The sequence below is a fragment of the Pseudoliparis swirei genome, chromosome 1, assembly GCF_029220125.1.
Source record: "Pseudoliparis swirei isolate HS2019 ecotype Mariana Trench chromosome 1, NWPU_hadal_v1, whole genome shotgun sequence".
Lineage (NCBI taxonomy): Eukaryota > Metazoa > Chordata > Actinopteri > Perciformes > Liparidae > Pseudoliparis > Pseudoliparis swirei.
Window position 1 is genome coordinate 3547294 of NC_079388.1, and position 16987 is coordinate 3564280.

The window sequence follows — 16987 nt, forward strand, 5'->3', positions numbered from 1 at the left end:
ATGTGAGGTCATAAGGCCCTGTGAGGTCATGAGGCCCCGTGAGGTCATGAGGCCCTGTGAGGTCATGAGGCCCGTGAGGTCTCATGACGGCCATGTGAGGTCATGAGGCCCTGTGAGGTCATGAGGCCCCGTGAGGTCATGACGGCCCCGTGAGGTCATGACGGCCCCGTGAGGTCTCATGACGGCCATGTGAGGTCATAAGGCCCTGTGAGGTCATGAGGCCCCGTGAGGTCATGAGGCCCTGTGAGGTCATGAGGCCCCGTGAGGTCATGACGGCCCCGTGAGGTCATGAGGCCCCGTGAAGTCATGACGGCCCCGTGAGGCCTCATGACGGCCATGTGAGGTCATAAGGCCCTGTGAGGTCATGAGGCCCCGTGAGGTCATGAGGCCCTGTGAGGTCATGACGGCCCCGTGAGGTCATGACGGCCCCGTGAGGTCTCATGACGGCCATGTGAGGTCATAAGGCCCTGTGAGGTCATGACGGCCCCGTGAGGCCTCATGACGGCCCGTGAGGTCATGACGGCCCCGTGAGGTCATGACGGCCCCGTGAGGTCATGACGGCCCGTGAGGTCTCATGAGGCCCCATGAGGCCATGAGGCCCCGTGAGGCCATGAGGCCCCGTGAGGTCATGAGGCCCCGTGAGGTCATGAGGCCCCGTGAGGCCATGAGGCCCCATGAGGCCATGAGGCCCCGTGAGGTCATGAGGCCCCGTGAGGTCATGAGGCCCCGTGAGGTCATGAGGCCCCGTAAGGTCATGAGGCCCTGTGAGGTCATGAGGCCCCGTAAGGTCATGACGGCCATGTGAGGTCATGAGGCCCCGTGAGGTCATGAGGCCCCGTAAGGTCATGAGGCCCCGTGAGGTCATGAGGCCCCGTAAGGTCATGACGGCCATGTGAGGTCATGAGGCCCCGTGAGGTCATGACGGCCATGTGAGGTCATGAGGCCCCGTGAGGTCATGAGGCCCCGTGAGGCCATGAGGCCCCGTGAGGTCATGACGGCCATGTGAGGTCATGAGGCCCCGTGAGGTCATGAGGCCCTGTGAGGTCATGAGGCCCCGTGAGGTCATGACGGCCATGTGAGGTCATGAGGCCCCGTGAGGCCATGAGGCCCCGTGAGGCCATGAGGCCCCGTGAGGCCATGAGGCCCTGTGAGGTCATGAGGCCCCGTGAGGTCATGACGGCCATGTGAGGTCATGAGGCCCCGTGAGGCCATGAGGCCCCGTGAGGTCATGAGGCCCCGTGAGGTCATGAGGCCCCGTGAGGTCATGACGCCCCGTGAGGCCATGAGGCCCCGTGAGGTCATGAGGCCCCGTGAGGTCTCATGACGGCCATGTGAGGTCATAAGGCCCCGTGAGGTCATGAGGCCCCGTGAGGTCATGACGGCCATGTGAGGTCATGACGGCCATGTGAGGTCATAAGGCCCCGTGAGGTCATGAGGCCATGTGAGGTCATGAGGCCCCGTGAGGTCATGAGGCCCCGTGAGGTCATGACGGCCCCGTGAGGTCTCATGACGGCCATGTGAGGTCATAAGGCCCCGTGAGGTCATGAGGCCCCGTGAGGTCATGAGGCCCTGTGAGGTCATGAGGCCCCGTGAGGTCATGAGGCCCTGTGAGGTCATGAGGCCCTGTGAGGTCATGAGGCCCCGTGAGGTCATGAGGCCCCGTGAGGTCATGAGGCCCCGTGAGGTCATGAGGCCCCGTGAGGCCATGAGGCCCCGTGAGGTCATGAGGCCCCGTGAGGTCATGAGGCCCCGTGAGGTCATGAGGCCCCGTAAGGTCATGACGGCCATGTGAGGTCATGAGGCCCCGTGAGGTCATGAGGCCCCGTAAGGTCATGAGCCCCTGTGAGGTCATGAGGCCCCGTAAGGTCATGACGGCCATGTGAGGTCATGAGGCCCCGTGAGGCCATGAGGCCCCGTGAGGTCATGACGGCCATGTGAGGTCATGAGGCCCCGTGAGGTCATGAGGCCCCGTGAGGCCATGAGGCCCCGTGAGGCCATGAGGCCCCGTGAGGTCATGAGGCCCCGTGAGGTCATGAGGCCCCGTGAGGTCATGAGGCCCCGTGAGGCCATGAGGCCCCGTGAGGTCATGAGGCCCCGTGAGGTCATGAGGCCCTGTGAGGTCATGAGGCCCTGTGAGGTCATGAGGCCCCGTGAGGCCATGAGGCCCCGTGAGGTCATGAGGCCCCGTAAGGTCATGAGGCCCGTGGAGGTCATGAGCCCCTGTGAGGTCATGAGGCCCCGTGAGGTCATGAGGCCCTGTGAGGTCATGAGGCCCCGTGAGGCCATGAGGCCCTGTGAGGTCATGAGGCCCCGTGAGGTCATGACGGCCATGTGAGGTCATGAGGCCCCGTGAGGTCATGAGGCCCCGTGAGGCCATGAGGCCCCGTGAGGCCATGAGGCCCCGTGAGGTCATGAGGCCCCGTGAGGCCATGAGGCCCCGTGAGGTCATGAGGCCCCGTGAGGCCATGAGGCCCTGTGAGGTCATGAGGCCCCGTGAGGTCATGAGGCCCCGTGAGGTCATGAGGCCCTGTGAGGTCATGAGGCCCCGTGAGGCCATGAGGCCCCGTGAGGTCATGAGGCCCCGTGAGGTCATGAGGCCCCGTGAGGTCATGAGGCCCCGTGAGGTCATGAGGCCCCGTGAGGTCATGAGGTCCCGTGAGGCCATGAGGCCCCGTGAGGTCATGAGGCCCCGTGAGGCCATGAGGCCCTGTGAGGTCATGAGGCCCCGTGAGGTCATGAGGCCCCGTGAGGCCATGAGGCCCCGTGAGGCCATGAGGCCCCGTGAGGTCATGAGGCCCCGTGAGGTCATGAGGCCCCGTGAGGTCATGAGGCCCTGTGAGGTCATGAGGCCCCGTGAGGCCATGAGGCCCCGTGAGGTCATGAGGCCCCGTGAGGCCATGAGGCCCCGTGAGGTCATGAGGCCCCGTGAGGCCATGAGGCCCCGTGAGGTCATGAGGCCCCGTGAGGTCATGAGGCCCCATGAGTTATAAGGATGAGGATGTTTATTGTCATTGTAAAAACACACAACGAAACTAAGTCGGCCACAGCAACAGGTACAAACATGTATAAAAACATTAAGACAGGACATTTAAAAATAAAAAAACAAGTCATCAATGGCTTAAAAGTGAACAAGTGTGGTGTTTATTGTGTACTTTGGTCCCCGCAGCACAAACAACGTGGTAGAATGAACACATAGAAACCGTTTAATTATGTTTAATGACAAATTAAATTATGTTTCATGTTATCTAAAAAAAACTAAAACACACGTCTTGTTTTGTTATCATTCATGAATATAGTTCCACAAAGGCCAGTCAGTTTACTGTGTGTGTGTGTGTGTGTGTGTGTGTGTGTGTGTGTGTGTGTGTGTGTGTGTGTGTACAATGGGAGGACTAGACTACAAGGTGCTGATTGTGATCATGTGATCATGTGACCTCATGTCTGCATCCACACTTCAGTCTGTGGCTCTGGATCATAAATAGGTAAACGTGGTCGTGGCCGTGTGGCCGTGCTGCTGCAGGGTTCTGGTCCACGTCGTGTTGCATTCAAGTCCACAAGATAAAATAAATGTTTGATAACAATGCGATGGGCGCGAATGAAACATCAGTCCGTTACAGACACGGTGCTGAAGTACTCCGGGTCCTGACTCGAGACTCCGACGGGTCCCGGACCCGCGGCCTCAATGGGAACTCGGGCGATGGTCACTTTCACTCCCGCGGGCCCCTCGGCGCCGGTTCTCTCCACGGACATCGCCTGACCCACGAAATGCTGAGGAGACACAGCAAGACAGCATTTATAAAAAAATAATACAAATAAATAAGTAAAAATTCATACAAATTAATAAAAATAAATACCAATAGAAAGTAGAAATAAATAAAAACATATAAATAAAAACATATAAATAAATTAAAATAAATAAATAAAATAATAAATAATAAATGAATAAATAAATAAATACAAATATATTCAAATAAATAAACAAAAATAAATAAATAATTTCACTTCTTCAATACTGACTGCTCCCTGTTTAATTATGTAGCTTTCGAAAACAATTTCTGTGAATTAGACACAAGACATTCCCTCAAATCACAAAAGACATTTTGAAAAAGAAATTAAATTTCCTAAACTCTAAACTCAAAGCAGCATTACCTCCTGACTTAATTTACTGTTGTATTCTTGTATCATTTAGTGTATCAGGAAGACTTTACTGTTTCATTTGTTCTTCTTCCTGTATTAAAGATGAGTGTTGGGTCTGTGCAGAGGTTATTATTGGAGTCAGAACCGTGGTTCATTAGAGGCTGTAATGAAAACTTCACGAAGAAATGTCAACCTTTCATTTCATATTTTCTAAATCTGTCATTGTTGTCTCCTGAATGAGACACGTGTAATGTGTGTGTATGTATCTGGTCCTCTGCCCTTATCTGACTAACTGTAACTAAACCTAAATACTTAACTTTAGTTTTACAATATTATACGCAAACTATGGGAAAAAATGTGAAGGCCATGTGGGGTGGGTCTGCGGGTGGCTGTTTTATTATTCATTATTATAATAATTATTTGTTATTTTTGTTTTGCCTGTTTTATTATTTGTATCTTTTATTAGTTTCTTTACTTTTATTTTTTCTGTTTTCTTCTTTACAATTGTAAACCGATTGACACATATACAACTAGAATGGGCACTCGGTAGAGCGCATACCTTCGCATATCACAAGATTGGGCATTGAATTATGAACATTTTGGCATTAGTTGCATGCCAATTGGATAAAAATTGACCGTGCTATGGTAAAAAGAAGATGTTGACCTTTTCATGAACTTGAACTTTGACCCGATCGATCCCAAAATCTAATCAAATGGTCCCCGGATAATAACCAATCATCCCACCAAATTTCATGCGATTCAAGAAGATTTTGACCTGTTCATGACCTTTGACCTTGACCGTTGACCCGATCGATCCCAAAATCTAATCAACTGGTCCCCGGATAATAACCAATCATCCCACCAAATTTCATGCGATTCGGTTCAATACTTTTTGAGTTCTGCGAATAACACGCATATAAATAAATAAATAAATACACGGCGATCAAAACATTACCTTCCGCATTTTCAATGCGAAGGTAAAAATGTAAAATACTTGTTCTTTGATCCCTGTATATCATATTGTGCATTATCATCAATAAAGTATATATATATATATATACAGTACATACATAAAATAAAGACCGTGGTCCAGCTGAATGACGACTAAAACTCATTGTGTGTGTGTGTGTGTGTGTGTGTGTGTGTGTGTGTGTGTGTGAGACCTCTTTCGGGTGGGGGGCAGCATCCGGGTGCTTTGCTTCGGCTCTGGAGGATTCAATGTACTCCTCCCGCTGAGCTTTCACTTCCTGTACAAACAAACAAACAGCGTAGTTCTTCAAGTCTTTCAACGCGCAGCGACGACGTCCATCTGCTGGACGTTACGAGACGAGTGAATACCTTGAGGATGTCATAGTTAGAAGTCCTGGAGACGTAACGGTCCCACGACTTGGCCGTGAGCTCCCGCTGCTTCCAGTGAGACTTCATCTGCAAACGGAGACGTGTGAACAAAGAGAAGAGGAGGGCTGCTGTTGCTACATGGAGTATAGGTCAAGTTCAGTGTCAATAGCCACCAATTTATATTGAATATATACAGTGGGTACGGAAAGTATTCAGACCCCTTTACATTTTTATTTAAACACAGCTGGACTCTAATGAAGGAGTAGACCCATCTCAAGGAGGATCAGAAGAAATGGACAGCATGAGGGTTAAATATGAGCGTCACAGCAAAGGGTCTGAATACTTATGACCAGGTGATATCTCAGTTTTTCTTTTCTAACAAATTTGCAAAAATGTCTACATTTCTGTGTTTTTCTGTCCAGATGGGGTGCTGAGTGAACATTAATGAGAAATAAAATGAACTTTTTTGATTTTAGTGAACATTTTAAAGGGGTCTGAATACTTTCCGTACCCACTGTATAAGAAAGCATTGAAGGCTGCACCAATGGAAAGACACCCTACCTACAGACACATGGGGATGCGTTGTGTCAGATGTGTTCCTATTTCAGTTCGTGAGAGGAAAACAGGGGTCACACACATGTTGACCAAGGGGTTTCCAGGACTTTAAACCAAATTCCCATCCCTTATCCCGAAGCTACTGTTGCTATGGCCACCGAACTTTTCAGTTGAGGTGCGTTCACTTGCAGTGGGAAAACTAATATATTGCGCCGCGAGTATGCCGGCTTATATTTTGAGCGTCTTTCTTTTAGTAACATATTGATTATTTCAAACTCTGCGTCAATGAACAAGTGAATATAAAAAAATGTCCAGGACTTTTCCGTAACTTTTGTGATTTCAATTCTTTCAAGGACTTTTCCAGGCCTGGAAATAACCATTTTAAAATTCCATGACTTTTCCAGGTTTTCCATGACCGTATAAACCCTGGAAAGATGACATATCTACACCGGCACATCGGCCGTGTGTGTGGTAAACATCCTCGGCCGACGTTCGCAGACGTTCTGCCGTATCCGACTCTCGGCACCTCCGTGTACAGCAGCTCCTCCTCGCCGGCGTCCTCCTTCTCCTGCTGCTCCAGGATGTCGTTCTGCTCCGCCGCCACCCTCCTCGCCGTGTCCGCCGCTATCCTACAGATGGCGCTCAGGGCCTCCTCGTCGGGGGTGATGGGCCTCACCCCGTCCAGAGTCAGCTCCCTGCGGATCTCGTCCCACACCTCTCCGACCTGCGGCACACGCCTCGATGTTCTCAACGTCTCCGGGACTCTCGCCGTCATTTTTAGAGTTTAAATGTAACAAATGAGAACTTGTTTTACACGTCTAATTATTCTGATGGTGTAAAAATGGCAGAATGAAACTACTTTCCTCTCCGACACATGCTGAAGCAGCTCTACCTTGAAGTCCAGGTATCTCCTGACGATGCTCAAGGTCACATGATGTTGTCTCGACAGTCCGGGGAGGTCTTGAAAACCTGCAGAAGGGACAAAGTCATTATTATTTTGCACACAGCATAGTTCATCATATACTGAATATCCGTTTGCTGATTTACTCTCATCGGGATTTTTAACCAGCCTCAAGTGACACTTCTTTCCTGGATTAAGTTGATTGCTATAATAATCATGGATCTCGTTTTACCATCTGTGTAATACTAAAAGACTGATCTAGATCCACACTTACATACCTGGTGGCTACTTTTTAAGCTGTATAATGGGACTTAAACCACAGCTTTTAGGCATTATAGAAATAGCATTATAACTTTGTAATCCTTACCCAGTTTGCAGAAGATGGAGTAGATCTTTAGCCGCAGGTTCTCCGTCAGCTCCAGCACCGCTGCACTCGAGGTGCTGCCAGGAAACAACACCAGGCTGTCCTCCTGCTGCTGGTGCATGAGGACGGGTCTCTGGGGGTCTTCGGGTCCACAAGGGAACGAGATACAATGAGATGCACGGGAAAGATGTCTGAATATCAGCCGGAAGAGCTGCCGCTGCAGCTTCTATAAAAGGTTAACGTTTTATCAAACAGGATTCAAAATGGGATTATTGTTTCACCCTTTGATTCGGGTTTGTTTCCCCTAATAAACAAATTTTTGGACACTTAGCACTTTGTCCCTCACTCGGCTCCAGTGTGCTAGCGGTGGTGTAAACGCACCATCGTGTGGGGGAGGGGAGCTTGTTGAATGTGTATAACTATAACCATTCAACCAAATTATTCCAAGTCTCTGTTTCATAAACGCTTAAAGACATCGAAGTGTTCCACATGGCATTGAACATTTTCATTTCCATAACAATAACTTGTAAGTCCTCAACGTCTCTGACCTGCGACCCCTCCGTGTCGGTTGCGGCTGACTTGAAGCTCCTCCTCCTCGTCCCTCCACAGGTGCAGCAGCAGCCTGGGGGCGCTCTGCCCACCGGCGTCCCTCCAGCTCAGGACGTGGGACAGGGAGTTGGGGTTGTCGCTCAACTCCAGCAGGGAGGCGAGGACGTTGGAGTGTAGGCATCTGGGGCTCGACTGTTGGAGAGAGAAAGAGAGAGAGAGGGAGAGAGAGAGAGAGACGCCATGTTTGATATCAGTTCTTTACATGCAGGTGCTTATGGACACACACATACAACAACACCTTCAGGTGAACATCAATCATCCACTTACACTGAGTAAGTCCAACAGAAGACACGCCCCCTCTTTAGCCAAAAAGTAATCTTCTGTGGTGTAGCAGCCCACTATACAGGACCTGATGGGGACACACACACACACACACACACACACACACACACACACACACACACTGTGGGGACGCAGCGGGTGATTTCCTTCCTGCTTGTCCGGCAAAATCTCCCATATTAAATGTTTACTATCTTATACTTCATGTGTCTTGGACTGTTTTCAGAAACCTAAGCAACAAGGTCAAAGGTCAAAGGACAAAGCATATCAAGGGAATGACGATGACATATTGTTGGAGGGTGGAGATGAGGTGAGAGTTCAGTGTGTTATTAACCTTCATTTGGTTTCTTCCATTGAGGGTTAATTAAATACCAAACATGTAACTCTTGATTGGGTTTGAGTTGAAGAAAATAATCGACAACATTCATTGCACCTTTCAAATGAAGTACACCTTTGAGTTAAACATTTAAATTAACGAGAGAAAACATTTACATTTCCGACATAAATTCATCATAATAAGAGTCCTCATTTAAACTGTTACGCAACACACACATCAGCTGAACCCATGCGAGGGCATTGGGCCCGGGCTGCAGGCCTCAGCGTGCCTCTGGCTCAGGAAGACGCGGTGATACCTCTAGTCGTAAATTCATTCTGGACGTGTGTGATCGGGACATTCATTTCTATGTTTAATCCTTAAATAAATGACATTTAAATTCAAACGGTTTGCCAGTTTGAGTTTCCTGCGCGGCTCTGACCTCACGCAGTCCACCGTGGACAGGATGAGCTTGTTGTGTCCGACGCCGCTGTAGAAGCTGTCGCAGCCTTTCTTCAGGAAGTGAATCGCCATCTCCACGCCCTCAGATCCAAACAGCTCCTGTGGCGCGACCAAATAAATAAGTTTAGAGCTTAAGAACAATGCCGTGACCTCTTGCCATCTTTCAAACACATTTCAAAGTCCTTCAGTGGCTCTGAGTGAACCTGGTGGTCTCAAAGTGACCTTATAGCACTACTTATAGTTACAACTGGCTTTAACCAGCGTCACCTTTCTGTGCATGTCGTTCTCACACAGCGCCGAAAGTATCAGTTGGATATCGGACTTTATCTCCAGGCTGACCACGTCCTCCTCGTCGGGACTCGCTTCCATCTGCATCAGAATCCCTGAGAGAGGACCACGGGTCAGTGGGTGTGGCCTATGTTTATTAAAACGGCCAGTGTGTAGGATTTCAAAGGTTCCATTAGCAGAGATTAAATAGGTTTTTATTAGTGAGAATCATTGGGTTTTTCTTTAGCTTAGGGCGGGAACACTGGTTCAAGAGAGGCTGTTTGGTGTTTTCTTTTCTTTCTGATTGCTCCTAAAGTGGTTTTCTCATATGAACCACGGCCTCTGAGCTGAATGGTGTTCAGGGAGGAGTGTTGGAGAGCTATTTAGTTGTTTGCAATCTGCAACAGCTCGATGCCACCAAATCGTGCACGCTGGCCCTTTAAGTAAAAATGTCTCTGCACGTTGAGACTGAGCGTACCCAGGAACTGGCTGATGGTCCCTTGATCACAGAAGTCCTGGTTGACCGCGTCTTCTCCTAAAGACGTCACAGACCTCAGCACTCGGATGCAATGCCGCATCTGAGCCTTCGTGCTGCCTCTTCGTCCTCCTGACCCTCCTCCTCCTCCTCCTCCTCCTCCTCCTCCTCCTCCGTGGGAGCCATGACCAAAGAAACCATCTGCAGAAAGAAATATAACAAACAAACGTACTTAAATCTGCAGGTGCAAACATTGCCAAGGGGGTTATAGCGTCTGATAAATGTATTAATGAAAGAGCTATTCTTTTTAGGTTGTCAGTTGACCTATAAATACTTACAGGATGTTTGACCTTTGACCTTGCAGATATAGGACTCCCACTAGCCCCGCCCCACCACCACGTGTTTAGCAGCGTCCCCACCTTGAGCAACGCACCAGTCCAGCAGGAGCAGCAGGCAGGCGTTCCCCTGGTGGGTCATGTAGTCGTCCAGCATGAGTGGGGCGACGGTGCAGAGGGTGGCCAGCGCCTGCAGCTGGAGCTCCTCCCTCTGGCCCGAGGACCAATGGGGCGACGCGGAGCGGCGCTCGGGCGAGGCAGCGGGCGGCTTGGCCAGCGTCAGCAGAGCCAGCATGACTCGCTCCTCTTTGTAGAGCTGCAGGACGAGGAGAAGAGGAGGAGAAGAAGAAGAGCATGGGGGGGGGGGTGTTCAGAAGGTCGCGTGTGGTGTGAGAGGGCGTGGCCTGTGAGCGCCACCGACCTGCAGCGCGGCCGAGTCCTTCGACATCAACACCAACAGGTTCAGCAGCAACTTCTTCATCTTCAGGTCTTCGTGTTTGTAGGCGAGCTTCAGGTTGCGGACCAGAGGGTCGTAACTTTTCACTGAAACATAAACGGAAACAATTAATCTTTAAAAAATGCTACTTTACTCAGAAATATTTAGAATCGAGATGTAAAATGTGGCCTTACGCTCTGGAAATGTGGCCAAAACCACGAGCTGTTTGGCAAATAAACTCTCCTGAAAAATTAGAAACACAATGTCAAAGCACATCTCACACCTTCAAATTAGTGCAGGTTATTTTATACAGCTCAATATAAAAAATGCTGAATTTGCATCAGCGGGCTTTACAATCTGTACACATACGACATCCCTGACCTTTGACCTCACATCGGATCAGGAAAAACTCCCCAAAAAACAGAAAAAAAACCTTCCAGGTAAAAAAAGGTAAGAACCCCTCAGGAGAGCCACAGAGGAGGATCCCTCTCCAGGATGGACAGAGCAATGGACGCCACCTTCTAGAACAATGGACGCCACCTTCTAAACCTACTGGGCCGCTGTGAGGCTATGAATGAGTCTGGTCCCGGACTCACGATGAGCAGACAGCTGGGGCTCCGTGAGGTTATGAATATGGTCATAAGTCTCTGGTCCCGTACTCACGATGAGCAGACAGCTGGGGCTCCGTGAGGTTATGAATATGGTCATCAGTCTCTGGTCCCGTACTCACGATGAGCAGACAGCTGGGGCTCTCCGCGATGAGAGTGGTGATCACGAGCAGATCGTTCCTGAGTTGGAGGTCAGAGGGTCGGGAGCCGTTCATCAGCTGGTGGAGAAACGCTTCTTTCAGAGGTCTGAAGGACAAAAGAAAAGCAAGTAAGAAGTCTAATATCTGTGTGTACTGAATGAGAACACACACACACACACATATAACTTCCTCACCGGCACATTCTTAGCTTTTTCATTTAAAATGTTTAACATTAATGCACAATTTTCTTTATTTTTCTTTGAATTTTGAAAGTTCTACTTTCACCCATAAAACCACGATGTATTGTATTGTATGAGGTGTTCTCATGTTTCCCTCTGGGCCAATTAAATCCTCTTTTCTTATAGTTTCCACGAGGGGCGTAGAGGCTGCTGCTGTTATGCAGCACATTGTTTTAATGATCAGAATCAACGCTATTAATCAGAGACTGTGGATACAAAAAAATCCACATAGCACGAACTATAAACTAAATAATTAATTTTTCTTCTTCTCACAACTACAGTGGACTACTCCGGAGAACCCGTAGGACCACCAGGGGTCGGAGGATCGACCCCGGGCCCCTCCAGCCACATACAGCCCAAGAACATGACCCATTTCAGGATTTTTAGTTTTGAACAATCACACACGCTGGGCCCGTCAGCCTCGTCTGTATCAACACGTACATGACACACTCCATGCGGCTGAGCTGAGCGGTGACCTCCTCGCTGCCTCTCTCCAGCAGGTTCCAGAGGATCTCGGTGGAGCGCAGCAGGACCTGGCCGGACGGGTCGGGCTCGTTCATGTGCGCGCAGGTCGTCTCTGCTCCCCGAGCGTTCAGGATCAGGGCGCAGTTCATATCTGTGTTTGTAAAGCAGAGTTGTGATTAACGTGAGGGAGGATAAAAACAACCCTGTTGACCTGCTGACATTGACACGAGGACTCTTAAAATCACAGTTTGGGTCGATGGTCTGATTGTCGTGCGGTCACGAGAATGATTTATGCACTCGAGAGCGGGGCTACTTTATCTAATGAGCGAGGCCGGATTGACGCGTCTGACAGATCCCCTCCCTCGCACGTCAAATCAGCCACTGACCGGAGGAGCTGGAGAGCAGCTGAAGGGCCTGCAGCAGCGGCAGCTTGACGGCCGGCTGGTGCTCCAGGGCGGCCATGGAGAGCAGCAGCGTGGGGGCCAGGGCGCTGCGCTCCAGCAGCTGCAGCCGGTAGCCCGGAGACGTCGGCTGCAGCCCTGATTAAAGACGAAAAACAATCAATAATACAGTGAATGACCCGCTAGGACCAAACGTAAGAGAAGACAATAACATGTTTGGGGAAACTAAAAGAATTTGGGGGATACGAGTACAACATCATAAAAAGATGAAGAACGATACGACACAAGACAGGAAGAACGGAAGTTTATGGGGAAAACAAAGAATACATGAAATAAATATATATATATATTCTAAAGAATATAAAAAAATACAGACTAACTGATTTCATGAATGGTTCATAACAACAGCATTTGAGGAGGAGGAGGAGAAAAAGAAGGAGAAGAAAAAGAGCAGAAAAGAACAAGAAGAAGAGGAGAAAAAAAGGAGGAGAAGAGAAAGAAGAAGACGGAAAAGAAGGAGGAGGAGGAGAAGGACAATAAACAGAAGAAGGAGAAGAAGAAAAAGGAGGAGAAGAAGTAGGAGAAGAAGAAGAAGGTGAAGGAGAAGGAGAAGGTGGAAGAGAAGGAGAAGGAGGAGAAGAAGAAGGAGAAGAAGAAGAGAGGAGGAAGAGAAGGAGAAGGAGAAGAAGAAGAGAGGAGGAAGAGGAGGGTAAGAACAGAACCAGAGGCACCAGCATGCCCCACAGAGTCCATGAGAGCTCACTCAGGGAGAGTCTAGAGAACCGGGGCCCGTTGGCCGTCCGAGGCTTGGTGCCGGCGGGCCGGTCCGTACCGTGGAGCAGCAGCCGGGGCGCCACGGCGCCGTAGAACCACCTCACGGACTCAACTATCTGCTGCCTCACCTCAGCGTGGGACACCCTCATCAGGTAGCCTGCCAACAGAGACACTCGTCATCATCACTCCTGTCCGGAGACACTGGACCAAGTCCAGAACACAAAGGTCCAACTGTAAACTCAGGAGTTAAACCACAAGGAGGGAGGTGGAGGCGCTGTTGGATCTTAGAACAAAGAGATTGGCCCACCGCCCCTCAAGCCCCTGGAGGAGGTGAAGCCACCAACACACGGCGACACCACGAGGGGATCGCTTCACACGTAGTCCCGTGACACGGAGCTTCTACTCACCAGATGTGTTTCTATCCTCTCTTGCACCGCGGCCTCCTTCAGTTTGAGAAGACCACTTTGCAACTTTCTGACCTGCTTTTGAAGATGTACACCAGGGTTCACACACATGGGGACCAATGGGTTTACAGGACTTAAAAACAAATTTACATGACCATATTTTGTGAAATCTCACAAATGAATGAGAGACAATAGTTTGATAAAAAGAATGAATATGTATAGAAATGTTTATTCTTTTAATCAAACTGTGTAAATGAATGAATGAAAGAAATTACTTTTCCAACATTTTGGGAAATAACATTTTTTTAAAGGAATTTTCCAGGCCTGGAAATAACCATTCATTAAATTCCATGATTCTTCCAGGTTTTCCATGAGCGTACGAACCCGGTACATCTTCAGAAGGATCCGATGGGCTCAGGGCTGCGTGCCGGGGACGCTCTTTCTGCAGCTGTCCTTAAGTATCGAGTCTCTTCATGGGATTTCTCGTCACAGTAAAACAATATATATATAAAAGACACCTGAAATAATCTATGAATATATATATATATATATATAAATATAAAAGACACCTGAAATAATCTTTGAAAAAAACCCACATATAATATATCATATAATATATCCTATACTAATATATGAGTGGATATATGTATATATATATATATATATTTATATATATATATATATATATATATAAAAGACACCTGAAATAATCTTTGAAAAAAACACACATATAATATATCCTATACTAATATATGAGTTGATATATATATATATATATATATATATATATAAAAGACACCTGGAATAATCTGAGAAAAAAACCCCATATAATATATCATATAATATATCCTATACTAATATACGAGTGTATATATCTATATATGTTTATGTATATATATGCATAGAAAAAAGACGCCTAAAATAATCTTTGAAAACAAACAAAAAAAGTACATATAATATATATATATTAGTATTGAGTCTCCTCATGGGATTTCTCTACACAGTAAAACAATATATATATATATATATATATATATATGTATATATAATAGCGGCAGTCTTATCCTTTAAGTCTCACGTCTTCAGATTCATACCACATTGATAGAATGAGAATTAGTGGATGCTGGAGAGTAAAGCAAATGGTAAGTTTTAATTGAATAAGTGGTGGTGTACCCATGTGAGAGAGGAAGTCGATGACATCCTGAGCGTAGTTCAGCTCATCGGAGGCTTTCTCCTTCAGGAAGGGGAGCCTGAGAGGAAGCAAGGTAACGTGTCGATGTTCAGGCAGACGATGTCACACACACACACACACACACACACACACACACACACACACACACACAACAACCATCGGTGCTTAATTAAAATATATCAGAGTTTCTCACCTACAGATTTGAAGGGCCTCACACAGGATGGGCACATACTCACGGTGCTCCTTCACCTTCTCAGCACAGACGTCGAGTATTTTGGAGATGCCCGTCAGCTCCTTTAAAAGCTCGTAAAGAGTTAAGAAGCGTGACACTTCGGTACAACACGTATACGTAGATGAGTCCCGGTGAGGGTTAGGGAGGTGACGGGGCAAAGAGTCATCGTGATAACCGGCGTCATTTCAGAACATGGAAAACGCTGACAGACACAGCGATACAGCGGTAAATTAGAGCCTTGGGAACAACATCTCGGCTCTGTGTTCATGAGAGGAGCAATCTATTTCCACGTCTGTGCCAAGGGAGCGCGATGAGGACGGTTTGACAATCGGCTGCAGTGTGTGGCACCCGGGAGCTTTATTTTGGAAAAGACGGACACGTCGAAGAGGAGTGTGCGTTATCAGACGTGTGTTTCAGAAGAGTCCACATCGAAGGATACAAAGCCGATGTGGCTTCTCTTCAGTAGTTTCTTCAGGACAAAAAGATGCCTCTCCTTCAAGTTAGCCTTTATTACAGAAAACAACAACATGCACAGTCAGAGTACACACAGGGAAGGACATGTAAACACATTTTAGGGGGGAATTTGTTCCTCCACCGACTGGAATCCAGGGGAACTTAAAAATAAATTGGAGGCACTTTTTGAAACATGTGAAATAACATTGAACCTTTGCTTAAAACATAATTACTATACTTATTTAGGCTTACAGGATATGAGCAATGTTCATAAAAAGGGCAATAATAAGACTATTAGGCAATAATAAGACTATCAGGCAATAATAAGACTGTTAGGCAGTAGTCTATGATTAAAACAGAAAACATAAATCAGACAATCATATTCAATTGTACACTTATTTCTTTGTGTGTATTTATTGTTAGAATTAAAGAAAACAATTATAACTTATGTATTTTGTTTTAATATGTCAATATTATATTTATTGATGTATTCATTTGTACCTAGAGGCAGTACAAATATAGGACACTATTACATTATCAGAATTATCAGAGGAAATTATGGGGCCATGTTCTGCCCCTCACCTTGTGACATCAGGGGCAACATTCTACTTCTTAGGGGCAGATTTGCCCTTTGCCCTCGTGTATTTCTGACACTGAGTACATATGACCTCACTTAAAAAAAAAGTCTTATGACATTGAAGTTGAACTTACTGTCAAAGGATCTTCAAGAAGACGGATCACCTTACTGAGCTCAAGACTTTTAACGCCGACCTGTTGAGAAATTACAGTTCTGGTCTTCTGTCTTCTTCGGTGGCAGAACTATTGAACACAAGTTTATCACAATGTTGAATATAAATAACAATAACCCCGCGTATTCTGACGATCTGTAATCCAAACATCTCGTGTAATATTTGGTTGTGCGTCTCCACGCCTGTTTTTTGAGCCAGAAGCCGCTGACCTCTTCATGGCCCTTGGTATAATAACCCAATTCAGAGCTAGTATTTGCTCCATCGTTTATCCATTTACTTTTCACATAACTATTTCTACCGTTATTGTAAATTGTAAATTGTTTCTCAACATCTTGAACAATTCAAACCACTATTGGATTTGTGCTGTTTACAGTCTTTGTTATTTTCTTCCGTGGCATCCACCTGTTATATCTTCTAACTTTAACCCTTTAACACTTTGTAAATATGAGATTTACTTCTCTGCCACAAGTATCTGACATTGTAATATTAAGTACAACATATTAATACTTCTCTCTACATGGATGGTATTAACTGATAAGGACCAGCTGACTCAAACAAACCCTCAAAGTAATGACAGTAACTGTTTACCTCTGGAATATGTGGGTTCTTCTCCGATGCTCTTGGTCTTATGTCCGGGTTTCTTCTGTGCACAATTTTGCCTGAATCCATTTTCAAAACGTCTTGTTGGTAAAAAAATAAATAACGTTACTCACTTTACCAGATCATGTGGATTTTAGTTTTATCCGAGTTTACTTCCTATCCCCGGAGTAACAACGAACTTTAACGGAAGACAGACGTGAACCCCGACTTGCTTTCTCGTAACAAAACTCAGATAAAAAGCCAACAACAGCTCAGTAACTAA

At 47.1% G+C, this 16987-nt stretch overlaps 1 protein-coding gene across 1 annotated transcript; it reads right to left on the bottom strand.

Moving 5' to 3' along the window:
* Positions 1–3118: 3118 nt before the first annotated feature.
* On the bottom strand, positions 3119–16818 carry LOC130194421 (cilia- and flagella-associated protein 69-like). Its single transcript, XM_056415447.1, has 23 exons — positions 16714–16818; positions 16088–16147; positions 15363–15428; positions 14885–14994; positions 14673–14749; positions 13085–13252; positions 12307–12459; positions 11897–12071; positions 11199–11322; positions 10663–10711; positions 10454–10575; positions 10117–10348; positions 9701–9898; positions 9223–9338; positions 8936–9054; positions 8169–8250; positions 7841–8033; positions 7296–7433; positions 6920–6996; positions 6554–6751; positions 5473–5559; positions 5298–5381; positions 3119–3765 (listed from the first exon to the last, which is right to left on the bottom strand). The coding sequence occupies exons 1-23, from the start codon at positions 16792–16794 to the stop codon at positions 3601–3603; spliced, it is 2874 nt and encodes a 957-aa protein (XP_056271422.1). The 5' UTR covers positions 16795–16818; the 3' UTR covers positions 3119–3600.
* Positions 16819–16987: the final 169 nt, after the last annotated feature.